The sequence below is a fragment of the Chiroxiphia lanceolata genome, chromosome 13 (genome assembly GCF_009829145.1).
Source record: "Chiroxiphia lanceolata isolate bChiLan1 chromosome 13, bChiLan1.pri, whole genome shotgun sequence".
Classification (NCBI taxonomy): domain Eukaryota; kingdom Metazoa; phylum Chordata; class Aves; order Passeriformes; family Pipridae; genus Chiroxiphia; species Chiroxiphia lanceolata.
The window spans coordinates 14,059,462-14,085,130 of NC_045649.1; the positions used below are offsets into that span (position 1 = coordinate 14,059,462).

The window sequence follows — 25,669 nt, forward strand, 5'->3', positions numbered from 1 at the left end:
TTACCCTTTTTTTAACATGTGCTTTATTATTTGGAAGTCTCATACATCTGAAGTACTGTTATAAGGAGCACCTGTAGGAAGATCAAACCTAGAAGCATGCATTTGAAAGTAAGGATTGTCTGTTATTGATGAAAGACTTCAAAGACATGGAAAATAAGCCTCTTTTCTCAGCTTTACAGCATTGTTCCACAAAAATGCACATTAACCTTATCACAATACATACAAATATTGTGGATGGACAATAGAAATCACCACGCTTCCACATGAGATGCATCAAGAACAAATTGTTATCCCTTATAATGTCACAAACATAAAAGGCACCATAATAGAATGTTTAGAAAAAACTCAGTTTATGTCATTATATTTTGATTTAAAAGTGTAAGAATTGCTGTCCCGACTGAAAAGAAAAAGCCTTTCACACCTGTAAATTATCATTAGAAACTTGTAAACCTTTACATTTTTTTTCCAGAAGTAACAGGTGCAAATGCAAGGCAAATATAAAATCTATTGACTTATTAGATTACAAATACTACCCCATGAAAAAGCTGTAGTTACAAAAATATAAAAAAATATTCTAACTCCCATTGTTAGATCTTAGCTTCAATCTACACTGCATTATGAGTCCAAAGCCAGATCTCACTTGGGCACATTCCCAGAGCAGGAAAGTGCTGTTTGTCTTACTTTCACATCAATATTCTGATCTCCTACTACAGTTTTGCTTTCTGGATTTGTTTTATTAGTGCATATTAAGGATGCCAACAGATAAAAGGTTGTATTTATCAATGGATAGTAGCAGCATAAATATTCTCAGTCTGCTGTCCTCCCACAAGTGCATTTCTCATAGTACGATTGTTTTCTCTCCAAGCCTCCACAGTAACTCTGGAGCAGTGTGACATTTTCATTCATGGACCTGGGACCACTGGCAGGTGATTGGGAAGGACTAAATTCCTCTCACAGACTTCAGCAAGGAACTGTGAGGAGTACAGCTAATGCTGTGTCCTAAACTGGTGGTTGCTGTTGCAAGGGCAGTTATTGGCAACACCTCTCATCTTCCACACATAATAAATTGGCACAGGTTTATCCATACAGTGATTCTGTAGCCCTTGGCTTTAGTAACTTGGATCAGCAGAGGATGTTGAACCAGCTACAAAGGCAGCCTAACAAAGTGCTAATAGACATGAAAATGAGTTTACTTCTATATAGTAACTTAAAATTAATGACTGGATTAAATGTGATATTCTTAATGAATAAACTCTGTAAATGCTGAGGCAAAGCCTGACAAATGCTAATGCTTTCACGCCTGAATACTGGAAGCTCTGTTCCTTTAGCCCTTTGTCAGAGCTAGTAGGAGGTGTCCAGCTTCCAGCTCTAGAGAAACAGAAGCTGTCCTTTGTTTTGCAGGGAAACTGGCATAGATTAGTGGAGTCATACAGCTGTACTGGATAGCAACCTTGTTGAGCCAGGCTTTAATAAGCACTCAGGGTCATTCAGCCAGTGGAAGATTTAAGTGTTAGCTGTACTATCATTCTCTTTATGCTTGGTGCAAGACATTTTCCTTTAAATACCTTTTCCTTCATTAGAAACCCCCCTCAGCATTTCCCCTGGTAACATGTGTTAGTCTTTGCCAGTTCAAGCTGGATTTTGGCCACACTGTGGGTCTCTGTCATGTGATTCCAAACAAATGTTCTCCATAGACAGAGCAGTTCTGGAAGTGTGTTGTGTCTTACCCTACTTGAAAGGACTGACTGTGCTCACATCTGCTTTGAAACAGTACCTTACTGTGTTCCATGTGTACGAAAGATGAGAGTTAACAGGAGACTCGTGGAGTTGTTATGAGAGGAAATGTTCAGCACTCCTGTGCTGGGATTTTGTGTTGAACAGCACATGAAGAAGAAGAAAATATTCCTCATTATCTTTCAGTTTCACAAAAATAGGGTCCAAGCAGACACTGTATTCACTCCTCTAATCAAAACTGTATGTTCCATTCCAATTATGCTGTGATGGCAGGATTTCTCTTTAGCAGAATTTCAAAGGTATCTGCACACATGTGCCAAAGATTTTTTAATAAGCATGATGTACCTACATGCTTAATCAGATCTGGAGAACTCAATAACAACAACAAAAGTTAAACCAAACAGTATCTATAAATGTAGGGGTTTAAATTTTTGTTTAGTAGAATTTTAGGATGGGACATTTTCCTAGCTAAACAATTGATCTTTGCATTTCTGTTCTCTAAAAAACCCCACATAACAGTAATAATTTTAGTGAGCAATTCCCTTTCCCAACTTATTGAGTCAAAATTCACAATGTAACTTCCAATCAAGGCACAAAAACATTTACTGACTCTTTCTTCTCACCACTTCCTTCACATTCTTCCCCTTCCCCTTAAAAAACAAGTTGTCGTAACAATGCCTTCTATACCAGACATTAACTTTTTAACAGTCCAATAAGTTGTAGCAGTATCTGAGACTGGTTCTATCTATTTTGAATTCAGTTAAAGTAGATGAACAGCACATTCTCAGCACATCTTTGTTCATTGTCTTCATTTGCCTTGAAGGGGAGGGGATGAGGGGGAAAAAGCCACAGTAGTTTCATGCATATTTTTCAAGAAACTTTATGTGGAAGTCTTTCACTTTCTCCAGTAGGATCTTCAGCTTCTCTACTGGAGGAAGAATGGTCATTCTGAAAAATAATATTTAAAGAAAGAAAAAAAACAACCCACATTATCTTCAGAACAAACTAAACTGTGATCTTTGCACAGATCTTGATTCATCTCAGGGCACAGTAACGTGTTAATACCCACTTTGATGTGATTATGCAGTTATACTTCAGTTGAACTATACTATTAAACTAGAGCCATTTGTTTCAATTGGTTAGTTCATAGGAATTCAAGAACTGTTATTTTCTGCTGAGTTAACCTGAAGAAGGTCATCAGTAAGAAACAACAGCAACTTGGTTTCCATAGTTGGCACAGTAGTGCCAAATTGTACCCAGCTTTTTGAGCTTTAGGAGCGGGCAGTTATGAGTAAATGTACATTTCTTCTTTAACTGGAAACAGAATTCAGAAACATTAGAACAATGCAACATCCTACTCTGTAGTTTTTAGTCACTTTTTTCCTTATCCTTCATGATATGAAAATCCCATGGAGTATTTATGGCAGACTGTGAGCAAGACCTACAGGACAGAGTGTTTTTCCCACATTGGTGCTGGAACGGCTTTTTCCTGGAGCTGTATGTACCCAGATACCTCACCCAGCTGTGTTGCAGAACTACCAAATCTAAAGATACCCTCTGTTACGTTGTTTCAGACTAAATAAGACGAAATTCCACGAAAAATTCTAGTATCAGTGGCTTGGTTGGAGCAAAGTGCTATTTATTGGAAGCAAAAGCAACAGAGTTTATGTTCACAGTTCTGGTATCAGATTATTTAGCTCAACATCTTGTTTTGGTAAAGTGAAGAGTTATTCAGCGTGCTTAAGGAGGAGATTTATAGGGGAGATATTGCATTTTTCATGCAGTTTCTCCATAGAGAAACAATGTTTAATGCCCCCTCATCCCAGAAGAATGCAGGGCAATTTTTGTAATTCTGTAGCCAACTTTAAGATTAAAGTCTAAGATATTATTATTGTTTGTATTCCTGGAGAAGGCATTTCAAATACCAGTGCATAAAAATAGAATCAAATTATGTCAGCAAGCTGTGAAAACACCACAAAAACCTGGACAGCTCATCTAGCAGACCAGGTCTTTGGCCTAGCTGTCAGTCCACTGAAACTGTCCAGTTTAAAGTGAGATAACATAAACTGAAATAAAAATCCTTATATTTAATCAGAAGAGAAAGTACTGGGATGGTATTTTGCTTATTACTGTTAATTTGATCTTAAACAAACAGAAACTGTACCTGAAATGGTGGGTTCCTTCTCTTTGGCCAAATCCACTTCCAGGTACAACACATATTCCAGTCTCTTCCAAAAGTTTCATGCAATAGAACATATCAGGTGCCATTTTATGAGCCTAAGGGAATGGACGCTTTGGAATTATTATAGAATATATAGATATAAAATACATAGAATTTCATGATTCCTTTTTTTTCCTGAAACCTTATCTTACATTATTAGTTTCTTATTCTGCTCACTAAAGAAGGTGAGAAACATTTGCTAACGGGACAGTTCACAAATTCACACTGTGCATTAAATAACAATACTTCATGGAGGAATAGGGCTGAGGAACCTACACAAAACACTCATTTCAAAAGAAAGATTTTAGGTAATTTTGTTATTCTCCTTGACTTGCTTATAACTTTTTGTCAAAAGTCTCAAAATTGTACTTAGAAAAATCTAAGGCACTGACATTTGATAAGATTAAATTAATTTGAGAACTGTGTGTTCCAGATCCGTTGGCAGTTACTATTTCCCCTTCCCCCAAATTATCTGCTGATTAGAAAGTTCTTAAATTCATGCAAGTTATAAACCTAATCAAACAAGCAGCTGAAAAACAGCCCTATTTTTGTTCTCAGCTGTGCTGATAAAATTCCCTTTAAAAACCAAGTATTACACATCAGGTATCAGAGCTCTAGTCAGGAACAGAAAGACTTGCCTTTCAGTAATAGAGGTTACTGACCCAAATGCAAAAAGGTAAAATCTGTAAGGAAACCTTCCTCTTTCCCAGACTTGCTGAATGGGGCTTCTTTTGCAGGCTCAGTAGCACACTGCCATTCCCAATCCACTGCCTCCCTAACCCAGGCAGGGGCAGCAATTTGGAATTGCACAGGTCCAGCTACTTGTATGCCTTGAACACCAACATCCTCGGGAACACTCTCACCCCGAAAGCCTCACCACTGAGACGAAATGCTCTGCTTTGTTTTCCTCTCTTAAAATAAAGGTCATGTCATATTTAAGATCATACATAGTCTATGAAGTTCTGCTTTTGTAACTGTGTGAGCTTACTCTGTCTCTGGAATAAAAATTCATCATTAGAAGTGGCAGGCACAGGCCAGTGAAGGTTAAAATTAATTGAGGCAGAAGCGACTGACTGACCTTTGCTTCCTCAATGGCTTTGGAGGGAATAAAGATCCGTGGGAAAGCATACATAGCTCCCTGAAGAGGATTGCAGTGAATTCCTGGTATCTTGTTAAACATATCTTCTGTTAGTTTGGCTTTTTTGGCAAGATTGTTCAAAACAGACTCTTTCTCCTGTTTAAAAGAAAGGTGTTCAGTTGGACATATTTGAAGTGGCAACAAAAACTCCAGAGGAAACTATGATGCTTCAAGAGGCCTTCCCCAAATTAAATACTTTTTGGGCTTTGCTAAGCTGTTAGAGCAAACAGTGTTCCAAATTCCAGTCCTGCTCTTAAAAACAGCAATACAAAAATGCATTAGCAGGATTCAACTACAAAGTATGGTAGACACACAAGAACCTGTAGGAGTCTATCTGTGTGCCTTCTTCCATTCTTCCTTCTGAGCATCCACTCTTGGCTGTTTTTAGAGACCACATCAGCTGAACTTCTGATCTGACTCAATAATGTAATTTTACGGGAGAAAAGTTGAATTTATCAGAAAGAAAGCTGCTTTGATAATGTCTTCTTAGTATTTTTCAAGGTAGTCATATTGAGTTCATTTTAAATACACTGCATGGTTCTGTAAAATGGTTCTATTACAGGATTGTCTGAGGAAAAAGGAAAGAAAATATGTCCCTGTGCATATTTTGAGTTCCCAATACTTAGGACAGGTTTAGGAAAAGCACAAAAGAGCATTACTGCTGACCTTTATGAACTGTGCATAAGATTCTTCTCCAGGTACTGGAGGATTCACTACAATATCCATTGCTGCTTGTCCTGAGACTGGGGGACAAAGGCGAACAGAAAGCAGCTTAACAAGCTGTCCTTTGATTTCTGGGTGCAAATTAATGACCTCCATGTAACCTCCTCTGTAGCCACATCTGTGACAAAGTGAACAGAAAAGACTGGTCAACCTCAAGTGTACAAATACTGGGAAAGCAATGAAAGTGTCTGCAGAAGAGGAAAGGCAATTAATGAGAATCTTACAATATGTAACATACAGGCTGTTGAAACAGCTGCTATACTGGTAATGGTTTAAGATGGAAGTACATGGGATGTCATCAGTTCCCAGTATCCCATATAAAGTTAAAGGTGCATTAACACGGATTGTTTAATCTCCAGAACAGGAGCATATGGCTGTAGCAGCACACATTTTATCACAAATGATGTGTCCTTTTTCCTTTCATCTCTTCCTCCCCAAAACAACCAAACCCAAACATTTACAATATCAAACATCCCAGCAATAATTGAGCTGTTTCCTTGAATGCTGGAGACCAGTTTTCCATTATCACAGGTCCAGATTGGGACTGTAGGATTTCACCTCTGTGGAAATGAGGCATTAAGTGTCTGAAATAAATGTGCTTATTATTTCATACTTTGAAAACCACAGAGCTAATCCATTACTCTGTGCTTTAAATGCTCTTTTTCCCTTTCTTGGTAGTTTTTAGTTAAAATTAATAGAAGATGGTGGATTACCTTCAGGTCAGTAACATGAAAGGGCTGTCCAACCAGATTAATGAGGAAGATGAAATAAAAAAAAAACTAAATCAGACTTACTCGCCCATGTATCCCTTAGAGGTGGAGTGAAAAGAGGCCAGCTCAACATTGTTATAGTACTCGGGTCCCATCTCATACAGAATCTTTTTGAAAGAATGGAACTGGCATCCTTCAGAGTACACATTGTCCTGGTAAACCTGAACAGTCAGAAGACATTAATGTGCTCTGTTCCCCCAACTAAGGATAAAACATGGCCTTTTAGAGAGACAGATCTGAACTGAAGAAACAGCGGTAACACTCAGAACTTAAAAGCTGTTAGAAGACACAAGGTTCTTTGTTAAGTAATAGTTACTGTCATGATATATTTTATATCATGTGACTATAGTTAAAGGTTCAGCCTTTGGAAGAACACTGAGCTTCTTTGTATACAATTTAACCTTTACTTGCATGTTTAAATTGATTTTCCTTCTATTTCTTTCATTTGAAGTGGTCTCAGCTTCACATAGGTTTCTAAGTCAGTTCCAGCAAAGTTCTTCCTTGTGTCCCCTACACTTTCTCTCTAGTTCAAATCCAGATCAAGCCACCTGCTATATTGATCCTTTGATACCAAGAATCTTGCATGTTTGTTCATGTCTTATGATATGGTATGATAACAGAAAATCTGTTCCTTGTACTTAAAAAATACCAACACCACACGTGGAACAAAATTATACCTCATACTCTCAGCTGTGCTTTTGAGAGAACAGAATATTCCATTACCTCATCAGCCAGAAGAAAAAGTTTCTCTTCCCAGGCAAAGTGTATGACATCTTCAATGCACTTTCTGTTTTGCACCTGTCCTGTAGTTTGATTTTTAGAGCAAGAGGAAAGTTAGTAGAGCATATATATATAGTAAGACCTAGTAAGACTACTAGTTTTTCAACAAGATATCCCTCTTTCTCAGAAAAGTGCTATTGAACTTCAGAATTCAGTTCACCAAGTATGAAATTAAGGAGTATTTTTGGAGGAATTATGGTTTAAGGTAACTTAGTCCATCTCGAGCAAAGGAATTGTGAGATACAGTAATCAATCAATGGCTTACTAAGAGTATTCTGTGTATAACTTATAATTTCAAATGTTCACAGCCATGTGGGTTAAGTTGGATCTAGTTTCTCACTAATCAACCTCAACTATTCAAAAAACTAAATTCTGAGGGAGGCAGTGGTTGCCACGAGTGCAGAGTATCTACAGTCATTGTCTCTCAGAAGCAGAAGACTACAGGCCATGCCAGAGACAGGATCCTTCATAAAGACCAGAAGTGACTGAAAGTCATTCCATAAGTCTGCCAAAGTTCAGTGGAAGCAGTGGCTTCAAATGGGATCCAGTGAAGTGAACCTGCTCCCTCCTCTCTGGAGTTCCACGATACTGAAAAAATATTTCTGAAAATGCGACATAGTGTCCAACTTAGGGCACTGACTCTAGAATTCAGCTTTACATACTTGATGTGTATTTAGGATTTGCCTGCAACGTCAAACGAATGAAAAATTAAAAAAAAAAATGGTCTTAAACCCCATCCACTAAACAAAATTCCCAGACCTGTGGGATTTCCAGGGTTGATGATGCAGAGGACTTTTGGGTTGCAATACGCCTTGGCTTCATTCAAGGCACGGCGAAGTTCATTCACATCTAGAGCCCAGCAATTTTCTTCATCCAAATAGTAGTTCACCTGGACAGCACCTAGCTCAGATATGGCTGCTGAATATAAGGGATACTGTGGTATAGGAATCATCACTCCTGTTCGGGATTTTCCACCTCCTGAGATCAGGATCTTTAAAATTGCCTGGGGAAAAAGTAGGAATTTAAAAAAAAAAAAAATCACACACCAGAGTTAATAGTATACTCTGGAAAAAGTTACTGATCTTCCTTCCTAAAAAAGTCCAGAGTTAAGGTGGATTTCTGTTCTAGAAGCATACAGTCATCTTCTCATATCAAAGGGCATTTATTTATTTCACGTTGTTACTGGCTGAGTGAGTACAGTCTATCTCAGTTCAACTCAGTTAAATGGAATTCCTCTGCATGTCATGGCTTCCAAAGATCATGCCTGATCAACTGCAAAATTTAGGGAAAACATTCTGAGCACAGTGCTAGAGGGAAAGTTGTAAACAGGAAAATCAGGATGATGATTTTTCTGCTGTGCCCGGTTGTAAGCAAAGAAGCCTCAGCTAGTTCTTGCTTGTTGCCTTCCATTTATTTTATCTCACTAATCACAAGAGACCAATAAAAAAATCAGAAATTAGAACCGGGGTACTGTGCAGATTCTCCTTTGGAACAGAGACCTGTTTTAGATTAGGAGGAATTGTGGCTAGCTGGGAACAACACTGCAGTCAGATTATGTTTCCATTTTCAAGTAACAGAAGAGACCAAAAATCTGCATGTCTTGGGATGGAAATATAACCATATGTAGTTTATGCCTGGAAGATACAGACAGAAATGTAGTATTTGTGCTAAGATGAGTCCAGAGGATTTACCTGTGTGTGTCTGTGTGTAGGCTTTTTACATGTGAATTAAATAAAAGAGTGCATTTGGTGCAGGAAGTAGAGAGATTTCTTGCTTTTATAACCAAGGGAGAACTCTGAAGTGCAGGTGCAATCAGAGCAAGCATCTTTATCAGCATGTAACCGACAGTGTAAACCCAAAAATATCTCTTCAGACACAGCAGCATATCCTCTAGTTTCTCAGTGATTCTAGTACCAAACCTGCTGTTCTCTACCTCTCATCACATACTAGCTCAGCTGCTAAGCTAATGATTTATAATCAGCATAATTTTGTACCCACCACTAGCTTAAAAATATCAAGCATTCAAAATATACAATCAGGACCAAATGCATATTTTAAAATTGCTTAACACCCTCTGTCCCCCAAGCTATGAGACAATAATTGTTTTATTTTTGAAAGGGACAAATAACGAGACTCATATTACCGCTGATTTTTCTTCACTGGTGAAATCAAATCAGCATGGTACAGACTCGATGTGCTATGCTGCCATTCCTGACAAGCTGCCAATATCATAAACTCTGGAAAGCCAAGTCACTACAAACATCTGGAGAGCCGTTCCTGTCAGAACATTGCCATTCTGAGCTCTGCCACTAGATGTCGTTTAAAAAAACACTTTTACCAACAGGCTACGAAAGGCTGCCTTAATAAAAGCAAAGAACTGCTGGTGGTTCTGCTGGTGGTACTGCTGGTATCAGTAAATGTGTCTGTGTAAAGGAAGAATCTAATAGAGACACTTATGCCTGTCTTAACCAAGGACCATCTTTGAACCTTGGTTGAAGCCAAGACCCGAATTTTTTCCCAAACAAGCTGCTTACAGAAATAGATCTTTGGATTTTCATTGGCATTGATCTGAACCAGCAGAGTTTACCAGGAAAATGAGCTGTTGAGACTTCTCACGTCTGAGGTCATTCCCTCTTTTCTCTGTCACTGACTGATACCTTCTGATCTTCAGTGCTTGTGTACCTCAACCATTGAAGACAATCATTATTTAGTCTGAATGGTCTGAATGTTCTAAATTTATATTTAGGCACCTGTGTAGTTCATAGTACCTTAACAGAAAGGAACAAGTTAATGTATATTAAGAGACTTTGCACCTGCTTCTTAGTTGGCACCTGACATCCACATAGTGGATATCCATTGAATGTGACTTCAGCATCTGTCAGATCAAACTCACATCAAAGTTTGTGAGACCTGATTTTCAACAGAGATCTGTATTTCCAAAGGTAACTGATAAATTACAGTTTGTACCAAGAAGGGACAGGTTTAATTTTAATTCTTACAGAAATCCCATCACTTGCCCCCGTGGTGAGATAAATGTTATCTGGGTCTGCAGGAACCCCTCCATCTCTTCTTTCAATATATGAAGCAACATCTTCACGGATACAATTTATACCTTGACTGGCAGTGTAGGATCCTGTGAAAAAAAGAGAATGAGATGAGAATTGAGTACAACGTACATCACATTTTCTGCTTGCTAACAAAACTCCTGAGCTAGTATTGTAAGGTATAGTTTGTAAATATCAGCACTTTGGATCCCCAAGATGGGTTTGATTTTCTCTTTTTTTTCCAAAGGAGTAGGAAAGGGAATTGATTTGCTCTCGGAACAAAAGAACAAATTTGGAATTTGACAAATACAGTATCACTAAAATACAAAAAAATATTGGTACAAAGTATGACTTAAAGGCTCCTTTGCAAACTGGGACAACAATCCCATGTTTACTGTCTTTCCGTTGCTTTTTTTATGTTGAAATCAGTTCTGAACATAAACCAACACCTATTTAAGTACAAGGAACAAGGAAGAGAGGTAGCATGTGCAGTAGAAAGGAAAGTAACTTCTTCAATTCCATGACAAATATACGGGGTTTATTTGCAATATGAAAATAATATCATACCATTATCTCCCACAGTCTGAAACCCAAAAAATCCTACACTGCTTCTCTCCTTCCCCCACAGCATCTCCCACAACCACTTTTCAGTCACTTGGAGCAGAAATGCCTAGGATCAGCCCAAAAACATGTGCAGTTTACAGAGCACCACTAATAATTTTAAATAAAATGAGATGTTAGATACCTGTGTGCATCATTTCTGAGTACGTGCAAGAAGTAAAAGAGTAAAAATAAGACTAGGCCAAGGTGAGGAATGGATTCAAGCTATGGAGCCTAAAACTGATGGACAATGAAGTGACAAGTGTACATCTATTTTAGAACACTGTCAGGAAGCTGCAGAATCTTCTTTGCTTGTTGGGTGGAGTGGAATAATTGTGCCTGACTTAACTCTCATCTCTCAGTTATATGCTAGTAGTCTGCCTGGTAACACTTCTGTGAAACCATGATTTATAAAGACAAAGAAGCTTTGCAAGTACTGCACAATTGCATGGGGCAAAGTGGCAATTCAGGGCACAAAGTTCCCTGATGTCCTAAACATTTACTTTTACAGGGCTAAAAGTTCTATTGAGTCTGTATATGGGTCTTTGACCACAGTTCAGAAGCTGCTGGTAAAGCAGGAGAGCAAAGCCAAGCTGTCCTTGTGTCTTGTGCTCCATTGAGTGCAGTGACTCTGAGGAAATAACACTTAATTGTCCTGTACTTCTACACTTAACTGCACTCAATTAATAGCTTTGACTAGAACCTGTGTGTTTGCACTGTGGGATGCAAATAAACAAACCCAACCCAAAAAGTTGCATATGCATATAACAGGTATTTTTGTACAGAGGAGAGGGGTAATTTTCTCAAATGCCTGGGAAGACATGCCAGTTAGCCCACATGCAAAGTGATGTCCACAGAATCCCAGAGTGTTTGGACACAACAGAAGCTGAGGACATAGCTGAGCCTTCATACATGGCCTGGGAGTAGCAAGACTCAATATCAAGAGCAGGGTTTTCCCAAATGAACGTTCATTGGAAGTGAGGTTATTCTAGTTCATATCCAGAGGTCAAGACATTCATATTAACTTTACAGTTAATGCTGGTTTAGATGTGGGTGCAACGCTTCAAATGACCACATGTAGTGAAGCCAGTTTTGTGTTGGATTGACAAATCCATTGAAAATAAGGTTTTGTTAGAACACAACACAGAACAAAGCTACACAGAGGGATGAGGTTTTGACCTTTGATTTTTTCCCAAGAAAGCCAATCTCTCCTTCTCAGCCAAGAAGACAAGAGCAGTGAGTTGTCAGACTACCAACACAGTGACTTCCTTTCAGCTGCAGGTCCACCTGTCTCAGACTGTGTGCTTATGGAGTGCTGTGCAGAGGCTGCTGAGCTACAGGGGCCAGGAGAAGGGACTGACACACGATACTGGAGACAAGGGACAGTGGAGAGGAGGCAGAAAACAGTACAGCAGATCAGTAAGGTATACAGTGGTTTTAGTTTTCAGGAATTCAGAGGTACAGTTGTTCTTGGCACGTATCATTTCATGAAAAAAACATTTAGACTCCAGTTACTTACAGAATTTCAATTTATCCACTGAATTTAACAGGATTTGTTCAGAATTATCATCTTATTTGAATATTGCAACTGTTCTAGGTCTACTTCCTCAGAATCTACTGAGCTAACACAAATTGTTGGAAATACTTGATCTGCTGAAAATGGAACTTATTTCTGAAGTATTATGCAAGGATGAATTCCTTTCATTTTACTCCAGCATGGGGCTGTGGGGTCTCACCCTTAAGGGGAAGGGAGCACTCAAGGGGACAAGACTCAGCATTTTGACAATTCCAACCACATCACATCCCTGAATTTGAGAATTACTACAAAGAAAGATTGAGTCAAAACTCAAAGGTATCCCCACTAACTCTTACAACAGTACTATGTGGATTTATTGTGCCAAAGTAAGACAGGAAAGGAATTCGTTGAGCTAGAGGAACTTCTGAGTTTTGATAAAAGTATTTTTAATGTTCTATATTAAAAGACAAAACTGATACAAAGAAGGTGAAGATAAAATACATTCTGTACTAGCCTGTGTTGCCAGGAATAGTCCAAGGCTGAAATACTGCTAATGTAACCACTGGTTAGGTCTTGTTTATTTTATTAAGTTTCAAAGCACCTAATCTCAAAATATGCCAGTGCAAATAGGCAGTGCAATTACAAAGATTAAGAAATATGCCAATTACTGTAATATGTGCTCTGAAATGTCAGTGTTTGCCTACTTGAAATAAGGTAATTAAGTGTGCCAGACTCTTTGCTGTGCCCAGCAGCGGTAACAGTATCTGCAGAGTAGAAATTCTAGTGGTGTTTGCCAGGTACAAGTAGGCAGTACAGCTGCCAGAGGAGAAAGAAATTCTCTTCAATTTCCTCTCTACTGAGTATGCAAAGTTTGTACTTAGTTATATGATACTACAGGTGTAGTCTTGTAGGACCAATGGCTGAAGAACAGAGCTCTGTAGTTCTTTCAAGAGTTATTTTACCCTGGAGAAATAGGGCTCTGACATATTCAGTTAAAACTATCTCAGCTAGGTAAAAACCCACCACCTTTCAGTTCTGCAGCTTTCCCTTTGCAGAGGATTATCACCCAGGTACCTGAACTTCTGATACTCCAGTTCATAACCTGACAAACACGCTTGGACTGATGGTTCAAAACAAAGCTACAGGACTGTGAACTGGATCAGCTGGGGTGGACACACACTGTGTATGTCTGTATATGCCTACAGTGGTAGACTCCTTGGCAGAGAAACATCTAGAGAAGACAGAACTATAAAAACCTCCACCTAGTCTTAGCAGGAGAGCAGCTGTCAGAGCCTGGGATTTACAGATGCCATAACAACAGTATAAAGCCTCACAAGTACTCTCTGCCTAGATGATGTTGTGGTGAGGGCTCCATAACTGTATAACCCTCATCTGCTCCACTTCTGTGATAAGTCTCATCAAAAACTTGCCCCATTAGTCACTGATTATCCGTAGGTCACACAGCAAACCTCCCCCACCAGGCTGTCCCAGGCCCTCCCCATTTGACTTGCAATCATATAAAATGTGACAAAGAAATTTCACTGTTGCAGATATTGGAACAACCCGTTTTGTTTCTAATACCAACAGGAGCTACTCAAACTGAGTCTTACCTAAGCTGTTCCCTCCACAGCCCTGCAAGATCCGTCTGGCTCGCTTTTTGGCATCTTCTGGAAAACTTGGGCTGTCCAGCAGGTTTGGATATGTACACAGGGCCACCACCTAGAGTGCCAAGAAAATGTAAATTCACCATTTTATCAATGGTTATTTTAAGTTGGTAACATCACTGTTAACTTTCCTTGGAAATGAAGGTCACAAATACTGGCTAATTTAAAACACAGGTTATTGATGAAGAGTTTGCAGTTGTTTTTTTAAAGGTAGGGCTTACAGAAGTGAAGAAATCTTATCAGGTTCCGAGTTGTGCTGATAAACAGAATTCTAGAACTATTAACTATTTGTACTACAGACAGTGAAGACTGGAGTCCAAGGGACCTAAGACAGTGCAAACACAGTAAAGCACAGTTAATTATTCATATGTTATCTCTAAACAGCTCTATCCTCCCCTCTTTGTGTATTCCCAGCCCACCTTATTGACAAGAAGTCAAGAGTCTGAATATGGAGCAGAACTGAGAAATATGATCAAATTTCGAAGTCCCAGTTGCATGTTCTAATAATTCCTACCAAAAATAACTTACAGTTCTTACTAATTTGAAGTTGTGTAAAACATTTAATTAAAAAAAGAAGCAGTGATATAGAACATAGTAAAAGTAGAAACATGACCCAGCAGAATATATTAAGGAATATAACCCCCAGTTTGATACAGCTTCAGTTTGTCCTAGAACTCTCTGAATTTACATTATTATAGCCTGAGGATTTTACATGTGTGTGTAAAGGATGCTCAGTAAATACTGCAATACTAGTTTTAACCTTACTTGTGTTTTAGGAATAATATACAAATACGAAGTCTGTTGTGGTCTTTCCTAAAAGTTAACCCACCAATTAGCTTGTCCACAGGTAAAATGTGCAAAATGAACAACAGTACAACTCCTGCACCCAACTGTTGCAGATCAAAAAGTATACTGTCAGGTGAAGAAAGGCATTTGCTTTTTTTCTCTGAAGACAACCACTCCAAGTACATTATTGATAATGAATGTTCTGACTGATAACACAGGAGAAATGGTAGAAGAAAGTATGGCTGGAGAATGATACAAAAAGTAAGGAAAGCTGCTGTGTTAAAAGAGGACAATCAGCAAGCAAGGTCCACGCCTTTGGCTCAGAAATGAGAATTTGTAATTCTTTACAAAAGAATGTTTTAAGTCTAATTGCATCCAGGGAATCATTTATACCAATACACATATCAGATGGCTTTTAAGGCAATCTAGTAAAAAATGAATAATAACATTTTATAAGAGTCTTACCTGACGGAGGAAGGTGATTGGCCTCTGTCCCATCGCATGTGCATCTCCAATGTTGGCTTTAATTACTTCAGTAAAAGGTTTTTTGATTCCCTAAAAAGGGAGAATGCAGAATATTTTGTTAGGACTGAAGTAGGTGATTCTTTTTTGGTATCTGTCATATGGCTGTAACTATATAGTGCCTAATCTCATAACAGATACAGTGTTGAATGTAAAGCTCAGTGCATTTCTTATTCAATACTGCCAGTAAATCTTAAATGATTTACAGAAATTGTGTTGACTGTGACACATTTTTAAATGATAGGCTGGCTTTTATTTTTCTGCTTCCTGCAAGTAAGGGACTGACTTGCTTCAAAACTACACACTGAAGTAGAAAAGATGAAAAAAAGGCACTTTGAACTGTCAGTATTAGAGCAACTTTAGAGACACCTAAAGGGAGGGATGGATCAGTCAGGAAGCTAAAAAGATTTGAGGACATTTGAGAAACCACCAACAAAACAAGCCTTAAGATCTTTAGCCTTTTTAGAGTAAAAGCAGTAAACATACTACTGGCTTATTTATTTTTATTTAGATTAAATATTCATTGTATCGTGACCCCACTTTTCCATGCAGAGATGTTTTACAAAATATATCATAGTGAGGCTCTGTATGATAAACAGCAGAAGTGCTAAATAATCACCATGAATATTTAAAAGCTTCTCAGTCTCTGAAATCTGAATAGACAGCCATTTTTCCTGTGAGAAACCGAATACATTATGAGGAGACAGGGAATGCAGTTAATGAATGTTGATTAGCAACCACAGCCCTTTAAAAAGTAAAATAAAATAAGGAAAAAAAAAAAAGACAAATAGCTGACTGGTAGAAAAAAACACCACTGGTTTAAATAAAAAAAGATTAACTGAAAGTAAAGGCCAACATTACAAGAAGAATAAATGACAATTATAAATTTACAATTGTTCTGGTGTATATTTGAGAGACAGTAGGGAGGCCTCCTAACAGTGACAGAATTGCTACATGGAATGGCAAGCTTGAACTAATTTTTTGCTTTTCTACAGTGGATTATGTGTTGAATTTCAGTGATAGACCAGAACCCAGATGTGCAAAGATAACAAGGACCAAAATACAAGTAGTCACCAGGATACAGATTCCCAGGTATACCAGGATTTGGAGGTTTAAGGCTGCATGATGTGCCTGAGAGGTTATGTGACCACGTGATTCAAATCCCCACAGATCCAGTCCATCATATGACTGATAGCCTATAGGGGTTTTTAAATTTTAAAATTGAATAGATAGTTGTAAATGGCACTAAAACAAGACAGCTGGACTTACATGATCCTGATTGAAAAGGGTCAATTTTATATGGCCTCAAATTCAGCAGCAATTGAAAAAAAAAAGTTCACTTTAACTAATTTAAAGTGACACAGTGACTCCATCAAGTCATTTGCTTTTATGCTTGTTGATCTGAGTCCCTAAATTAAGAGTTGCATTTCAGCTCTAAATAAAGAATTAGGAATAGAGATGCCAGACAAAGATAACAGATCATCTTTTTGGTGTCTGTGTCAGGTTTATTGTAGTTTATTAGCATTGATACCATCCAGATCATTACTAGTGCCAAACTCAGCATTTATGCCCTCATTGTCTGTGGGTATCACTGCAGGTATAGAATCATCACCAACCCCATGAACCCCATACTATCTTTGCTACTCAAATGATTGATCTGGAAAAAATGGCAAAACACACACAAGTTTTTTCACAGTTATCTCACTGTAAAATCTTGTTAGAGAAGGAATTGTTGGGTTTTCTGTGCTGTACACACAGTTCCCACATTAAAAGCCCATGGTCCTCTTGACTAACTTGTGCTTCTTGGCCTCAGCTACAAGAGTTGTTGCCCTTTTTGTCTTTCAAAAGAGAGATGCTTTTAAATAACTTGGGCCTTTTCCTTGGCTGACAATGAGTAAATATCAGCAATTGTTTAGAACTGTATTCAAGAAATTCCCTACATGCCTCCTAGTGAAATCTATACAAAAAATGCGACGACTACTTAGTATTTTTCTATTGATTTCCAATCTCTCTAGGGAAAGAAGGAATATCAGAACTTGTCAATTTTAGTTTAGAACAAGAAGTTCTAAACAAGTTCTTAAAGAAGTTCTAGAAAAGTTCTAAAGAAGTTCTTTAGAAAGTCCCATCTTAGCATTTCAGAAAGGAGGAACTGGAAATAGTAACAAGCCTCAAACGCTAATGGGTCAAAGTTTCAAAGCAAGGATATCAGAAGCTGGCATCAAGGGAAGTCTAGCCAGTGCCTATGACTCTGCAGATGAGAGCAAGGTAGAATTCTACCCAGATCCCTAAGAAAGTGTGGAATGAGTCACTGGTTACTTGCGTCAAGGTTCCTCCTGTGGTGATGGCACTGGTGTGTGTGGGTATCCAAGGGAAGAGTAATGATAAATACTTTTGGGGAGGTCTATGAAAAGATCTGTATGAAAGGAGGAAATATGAATGTGATGTTGATAACCTCAACATCAGGTCGCAGAACAGCAGGAAAAGGGCTGCAGCAGGACCTAGTTAGTTAGATTTATTTCACTGCAGAAGGCTAAGCAGTCTTTGACCATGCCACCTACAGACCTGTACTGAGACAATTTACATCCCTGCAAGCCAAGGAACACACAGGAGGAGCAGACACTGGGTTATTGGAGTTGTTTCGCTTTCCTCTAGGGATAGAGTGCAGCCCCCCACACACACCTGTCCCCCTCCCTGAGTGCAGGCAGGCTCTCAAGGTGTGTTCCAGACACAGTCTGACTGGATTGGAGCTGGCAGAGCTTTGGAAAAGTGCAGCTTGAATAACAAGAGCTCTAATAACAAACTCGGGAGCAGTAAGTACCACATTGATACTCATGTCTACTGAAGAAGGTATGAACCACATGAATCAAGAAGAAAAACCTACAAAACAAGCACTGTTAAAGCTTCTGCCTCTGGCGGCACCTCACACTGTGCTTACAACGTGATTCAGCTTCATCTGGGGAACAAGGCCAGTCTCCTGCCATTCTTTTGTCAGTGTTGGCAGACAGACTAATTGTAGTAGCCATTTTTAAAGCTGCAGAAGCCATCTTTCACTCTCTGATGTAAAGCAGAAAATATAAAAATGCGTTCATTCATTTTTCAGTTGCTCTCTTCTTGATAATGAAAGTATTTTAATGGAATAAAGGAATCTTCCAGGATTTGGAATATACTCTTTGGAAATTAGTTACTTCTGTCACACTGCTCTTTTCAGAGGAGATGCTGTCTTTTAAGAGACCAGATGAAAAACATCTGAAACCTGAAGCAGGTCAGACAGGATTATTCGAACAACTGTGTCAGTGTTCTAAATACCACAAGAAGTTGGGAGAAGGGATTTTTGTACATGAACCAGAATTCATTGGTGCAGAGTCAATACAAATCTTCAAGAATTTAATCAGGTTTGGGGAAGCCTCCTCTTCCCCTAGACATTCCCACAGCCTCAAGACACCCAGTAAGCAAGGAATACAGCGTGCAACAATGAGCTGTCTCTCAAGGAGAGTCACCAACACCAGAATTACTTGATCAAAGAAACAACATGATGCCAGAACATACACTATTCCACAGAACTAGCATGAGGGCAGTGCCCTGCCATGAGCTGGTTTGGTCTCTCAGGAGGTTTAGTATGCCTGGACGTTCCCTTCACTATAGTACCATCTAAGAATAAATGACAATCATAAATGCTGGCGTATTGCTGGGGCCAGAAAGGGTGAGGAAGGGTGCAAGCTGACCTAATGCTGTCCTTGCTTAAGTCTTCAGCAAATTTCAAAGGAAACCCCTCAGTCTGGAGAGAAGCACATGTGGATTTGGTAATGGCAACAGGAAAGGACTGAAAAGAGCTCCCTTGAGGAAGCCATCAAAATGTGAGCTGCTTTTAATCTCAAAAGAGCAAGACAGTATTTCAATTATTTCTGAATGCCAGAATTAGTCCATTCCTGGCTGCTCTCAATTGTTTCACTTTCATTGCCACTTCTTTGTGTCTCCTCTTGATGATTATCAGGCACTAACATCACACTATGAAACATTGTACTATTTCCTTGAGTCTGGTTTTGCTGTGACTTGCACAAACAAGCCGTACAATAGGAGAGCTGGCAAATCCAAACATTTCAGCACAGTTGAGATCTATGCTGTAGGAGCCAAGTTGCTTGCTTGCTTTCTTTTCTCCTCCACTCAAAGGGACAAGAAAGCACTGCCCAGAGGCCCTTAACTAATAGGGACCCAAAGACCTGTATTAGCATTCCAATCTTTTTATTAAAACAGCTCACAGCAGAAAAATAAACCTGACCTGTTTACCACAGAGAAAAGCTTTCAGTTTGTATTATGCATGTGTAATTCAAGCTGACAGGAGCTGGTTTTGGAAGGAAGGAGAAGGCAAATTCTGGATTTTGACTGGAAATGGCAGTGATAGCTTGCATGCCCCCTCATATCACATGAGCAAATCCACAAGGCTGACCATTAACTGGCAGATCTGACACAGAGATTACAGAACAGGACTTGTCCTCAAGTTACTGTTGCCTTACACATTGGTCAAAGTGCATTTGCATTCAAAAGTTTTGCCTATATGAATCAAGCCCTAGATTTCAATGGCGTTGCAAATGACAATTGAAATAATGCTCACTAGAAAGTGATTAGACATTAGGACCCTCTTAACTTGAAGACCTATTGGAAAAGGGCTATTTTGGAATAGATTTTGCTACTGTATTCAATAAGAAGAGATCAAATAACTGGATCTTGCGTGCTGTGTGCTTCTGAACATATGATTTTGGTAATCATACTCTTAAAACTCGGTTTTTTTCATCTTTATCTGCAGCAATTTTCACCCTGTTAAAAAATAGGGGGTTTACTACAGATTCACTTATGTATGCAACATGTACAGACAACTGAGGAACAACCATTCTGTCTTAATGAGGTCAAATGCTCTTGCCTGGAAGATACTTTCTTAGTGTGCACACAGTCACGTATTCAAAGCAGAAAATTACAGGATGGTAATTTAAGCTTAACATCTTTTATTACTGGGTGTACCAGTCAATCTTGTATCTTTTTCTTGGCATGTCAAATTATATTTCTGCATGTCATTGCCTAAACTGTGTTTTATCTTTCCACAACTCCCAGAGACACAGTCAACTCGCATTTACAATTAAGGCTGGATTCTAAGTCAGACTTTTTCCATTCAATTTAAAAGCCTGATGAATTAGTTAAAAAAAAAGAAAAAAGAAAAAAGAAACGCTCTACAGTCTTTTAATTAAAATACTTCAGCAGAAGCTGCCTGAGGTTACACCTACACAAGCAGAAGGACTTTGGTAGTTTTATTATCTAAATAGAAATATAGGGAGTGAACCAGTGACTTGAACGAACATGCAACAGGAACCGATTTGCAATAATTATGCAAAAGAAAAGTGTGGGCACAGGAGATGAGTGTACAACCCTGTTACTGTAAAAGTAAGCCAGACTACTGTGGCTTTTCACAAAAATAAGGGCTCTAATGTGTAGAGACTGTGCATTGCCATTGAAGGCCCACAGTTGCAGGTCCAGGGGTAGGACATGGTAACCACCTGTGCTGGTCTGAAGGAACTTTCTACATGCTACCAATACCGGCACACCATCCCTCTACCCCCTTCTGCCCTGCAATTCTGCTTCAGTAACTTGACAACTCTGAAGAAGAACCTCGTGTTGTGTGATTTATATAAAGCCAGGCACTGCTTCCAATGTTTCATGAGCTGAACTTGTGGATCCTGAAATGCTGTTTAATACGCACACACTTTGCAAGTAGATGTAATCCAACTCAACCTGACATAGAACTCGACATTATGTAAAACCCAATCAGGAATTGTGAGAAAAAAGGAGAGTATAAGTGAAGAAAAATGTCAGAGTAACAGATATGAAGGGACTTTCATAACAAGGTCAGTTAAAATTAGCATGAATGCAAAGTAATAAATCAGGTATGTGTGCTGCCTGGGTAAAGATAAAGCTAGCTTGTTATTACTGATTAAGTAAAGAGAAGGGTTCTGTCCAAAGACTACATTATTCTTGCATTGAATTCATGTTCAGGATCAATTTTCTAGTCTGAAATACAATTAAAGTCAACACTTGATATGGTGGTCATCTGTTAGCAAGTCTACACAAAGGGGATAGAAAAAAAGGTCTTGTTTGTGTTCTATTGAGAGTGTAATGATTTATTAAAATATGTATGTGCTCTAGCTTGCTTTAAAAAGTTCCCCAGAAACACCTAGGAAATTGGTTGAAGTCAGTTCTTTCTGTGTCATCTTAGTAAGTCAGAATCAGCTAAATATTACCATTAGCAAAGAGGAAGAAAAATCACGTTTTCACTTTCGAAGCATGACACAATTTCAAAACTATTAAAAAAAAATTCAGGGAGCTAATTCAAGTCAATGATTTTGCATAAAGATTTCTATCTTGAAAGACTTAATGTAGATCAAAACATTGATTTTCCACCTAGATGAATACGGGTCACAAGCCAACAAAACTCATGAAGTCCAGGTACAACATACCCCACCTGTACTCCAGAGCAATCAATCTTATTCTGCTTTAACAGAGTATCCTTCTTGCCACTTTCAATGGCTTAGTCCCAGGCACATGAGCTAAAACTAATGCCTCACTTTTATTTACTTTTTCAAGATCTAGCCTAGACTAGTTGCCTAGTCAGGGACTTCTCAAGTAACATTTTAGTCCTTATTTCTGTGTGTGCTGTGGAGTTACAGCTCCTGTTGTAATCATTTGAGTTAATATACAAAAGCAGCAAGTGCCAGATAGAATAACAGAGGCACTGCTATTCAGGATGTGAGACAGCAGGACAAAACTCAAAGAAGATGAAAGCTTACACTGTGCAAACAGCTCCAAGTAGCTATTTTATAGTCTACAAAACAAGCTGTATAAGTTATGTAAGTACAAAGTGTAACTGAATTGAACCAAGTTTAAAGAGGGAGAGTCTCTATCACATCTGATGAGACAATGGCTGCTTTTAAGGTGATTTTACTTCAGACTAAAGGTGTCTCAGCAGAACAGGATAAATGCAGATTTGCTGTCATTGCTTCACTCTGCCTGTTCTTGATACCCCAGCCAGTGCAGGACTTCCACATCATGTTGGGCAGAGCTCCTTCCCCATCAAACGTGGTACAGTTGCTATGGGGCAACTCTTTTGCTGCCAATGAAGAGTAGTTTTGGATGTAGAGATGCTGTGGGGCATCACCTTCCTCTGACAACCTCGTCAGCCTCTCTATCTGGCAATGTTAATTCTGCTGGCAGGGGTTGGCCTAACTCTGAGAGCTAAGACTGAGAGGGATGAAAAAAATAGCTGTCCAGTTTTAATCAAAAGTAAATAAAGAAGAGCCATTGACCTGTGATCACACAGAATTGAGTTTCAGACACACACACAAACAAACAAGCAACTAGATAACCTATAATATTTTGTTACTACTCAACACTGTACACTTTAGCAGACAGCTTGGTTAAACAACAGAAGGAATAACAGTATTTTTATCAGAAGAGCAAAGAGGAATAAATAACTTGAAAGGTCTGGAAAGAAGTAAAGTCTTTCAGCTGCTTCCTTAAGTTGATTAATGTTTTCTGCAGATACACTGTCTCAACTTTTGCAGTAATTCTGTCCTCTTTCCCTGCCAACTGGGAGGTTTGTTTGCTTTAGTCATCTTAGAGCACAGTCACCCCTGGGAATGCTGGTAGCCACTATCAATGGCTAACACTATTCCATGAGACTAGTTCCAGAGAAACACTTTTAAATGGAAAATGCCATGTAAGTAGGCACAAAACTGACTTTTAATAAAGCCATTGGCAATGATTTACTCCTATATTTTTTCAAAAGTGCATAGTGTCTCTGTCAGTGACTCAGCTGGTAACTGGAGTAAGCAGGGGAGTAGGGAGGAGTTTGTGAGGATCATTTTATATTTGTTTTGTCAAGTAAAACCTCCTGCCCTGTGATATTAACTCGAAAACAAACATACTTGGTGAGAACACTGGAAGATTTTATACTCAGGAAAATGCACCCACTAGGAAACCCCATTGCATAAACACAATGACACCTTTATAAAAAAGTTTTAAGGGAAAAATCAAAACAGATGTTCTGAAACTAATTCTCCATCACCATTCTGAAGTTTTTAAGTAAAACTCCTTTTTTTTAGAAGCTGCTTTAATAATTATTGAGTAGATGTAAATAATTGATGTATATACTACAGTGAGCTAAAAATATGTTTTGCCTTTTAAAACAAGGGTTTTAAAACACAAAGACCAGAGAATTAAAATAATCTCTTACAATTAGAATTCCTGTGGCACCTTTTTGTCAAAGCACTTTACGTGTACTGATCAAAACAGTCTTGCAGTACCTGTAATAACATATTAGCAAGACTTTCTAAAGTAGTGAAGGTAGGGGAAGATATTTGAAATTAAAGAAAAGTAACACTGCCAGATGCTTTATTCAAAACAAAAATGAGTCCTTGTGCTGGGAGGGGAAGCTGTGGTTTGAACAGTAGAAGCAAAAAGTCATGTCTGTATTACTAAGGTTTCTTGTTTTGTTTTTTTTTTTTCAAATACTAAGTCTTAAGGAATATGAAAAAAAATATGAAGAACAAAATGTAAGCACTGACTGATTTGGATGCCTTATTTAGTAAATTTTGGCGCAGACCCTTAGGAGTATCTTGTATCTTGCTTTATTTTCCAATCCTCCTAATAGCACCAACCACCTAAAACTTCGGGCAGTGCCACTGAGTGTTTGTGCTCTGAAGGCTTGTCCCCAAGCACCTCAAGTTCTGCAATTAAAAAAAGCGGAGCACAGTGTCGGTGGGCTCAAAAACCCTTCCTTCACCTGCTCGGCTCTGAGCGGCCCAGGGCAGCGCTGGATGAGGCTGCGGAGCAGTGCCCGGGACAGCCGGCTCCATCTCACCTGTTGGGGGTTTCAAAGGTGTTTCCCTGCCCCGGCCAAGGCAGTATCTCTAAAATCCTCACGAACGACTCAAACGCTCTATCAGTATGACGAAAGCTGGTCAGTCACCCCCTTGTATAACACAGAGGACGTGGGATTGCAGCAAAGGGTCAAAGTGGCCGAAGAAATGTAAACACTGCTCTATTTGCCTTACGCAGGCAGTGACACCAGATAAACAGTAGCCGGACAGCGGGTTCCTTTGTTTTGTGCCTCTCCCGCCCCCCGTGAGAAGGGGCGCGGGTGCGGGGGGTGCCCGGAGCGGGCAGGGCCGGGAGGAGGAGAGCGCGTCCGGCCACGGCTTGGGGCAAAGAGGGATGGGGGGAAAGGCTGCCCGTGGTGCTGAGTCTTTAACTTGGTAGGAGAAGGCACTGCAGCGGTGCCTCCCGCTTTCCCGAGGCTTCCACAGGGTCGCGCATCAGCCCTGCGGGGTGTCAGGGTGTCCCCGCCGGCCCCACCGCCGGCTCTGCCGAGCCCCCCGAGGTGCCCCGGGGCAGGGCCGGTGTGGGCTGCGGGGAGCGCGTCCTGCCTGCCCTGCCCTGCCCTGCCTCACCTTCCGCAGCTCCTTCTCGATCTCCCCAGCTTTCAGGACGATGGGGCCCCGCACCGCGTATTCCACCGCTTTCACTTGCGGGTTCATGGACTCCAGCGTGAGGATCTTCTCCCTGCTCGCCTTCTCGTTGATGTTCACGGCGGAGGCCTTGGCAGCGCTGCTCCAGCGCACGGTGCCGTCCCGGCGGGGTCCCCGCGGCTGCCGCCCCGCCGCCACCGCAGCGGCGCCGAGCAGGGCCGTGTCCGACCCTCCGCCCCGGCTGCCCCCCGGCCCGCGGCCGCACAGGAGGGCCCCAGTTTGCCTGGCAACCAAGGCAAACCGATGCATGGTCCTCCGGGTACTCCCCAAAGCGAGATTCAGGATGCGAGCGCTGAGGATCGGGGTGTTCTGCGGACGGACCCGGGCGCTGGGAAGGAGGCGCACGAGCAGGAGGTGCGGTCAGAAGAAACGCCGAAGAGCTGGCACAGTTACACGTCCATGCTCGGTCCTCTGATGTCCAGATCCCGCAAACTTAATTGCAACGGATACAACTGATCTTGCAGTGTTGCGATGCCACCGCGGGAGCAAGAGGTCCCACCATTGCATCCGAACAGCGCCGCAGCCCCCCGTCCCCGACAGAAGTGCCCGAGCTACTGCTCTGCAAGAGTCCCGGGTAAAACCATCCTTCTCCCAGCCGACGC

The 25,669-nt window shown here is 40.0% G+C and overlaps 1 protein-coding gene across 1 annotated transcript; it reads right to left on the reverse strand.

Annotated features, from left to right (window-relative positions):
• LOC116793371 (alanine aminotransferase 2) lies at positions 1–25,669 on the reverse strand. Its single transcript, XM_032701180.1, has 11 exons — positions 24,990–25,669; positions 15,442–15,531; positions 14,137–14,245; positions 10,366–10,499; positions 8,126–8,369; positions 7,310–7,389; positions 6,611–6,747; positions 5,760–5,934; positions 5,034–5,189; positions 3,899–4,011; positions 1–2,682 (listed from the first exon to the last, which is right to left on the reverse strand). Exons 1-11 carry the CDS (start codon positions 25,314–25,316, stop codon positions 2,592–2,594), a joined length of 1,656 nt encoding a protein of 551 aa, XP_032557071.1. The 5' UTR covers positions 25,317–25,669; the 3' UTR covers positions 1–2,591.

Bases quoted from the DNA above. Each gene is read 5' to 3' on its own strand.
- LOC116793371 (XM_032701180.1), bottom strand. From the start codon at position 25,316: ATGCATCGGTTTGCCTTGGTTGCCAGGCAAACTGGGGCCCTCCTGTGC. The intron at 8,370-10,365 runs GTAAGAATTAAA...CTTTTTCCCCAG, and splicing joins GGGCAAGTGATGGGATTTCT to GCAATTTTAAAGATCCTGAT. The intron at 4,012-5,033 runs GTCAGTCAGTCG...CCATTCCCTTAG, and splicing joins AAGCCATTGAGGAAGCAAAG to GCTCATAAAATGGCACCTGA.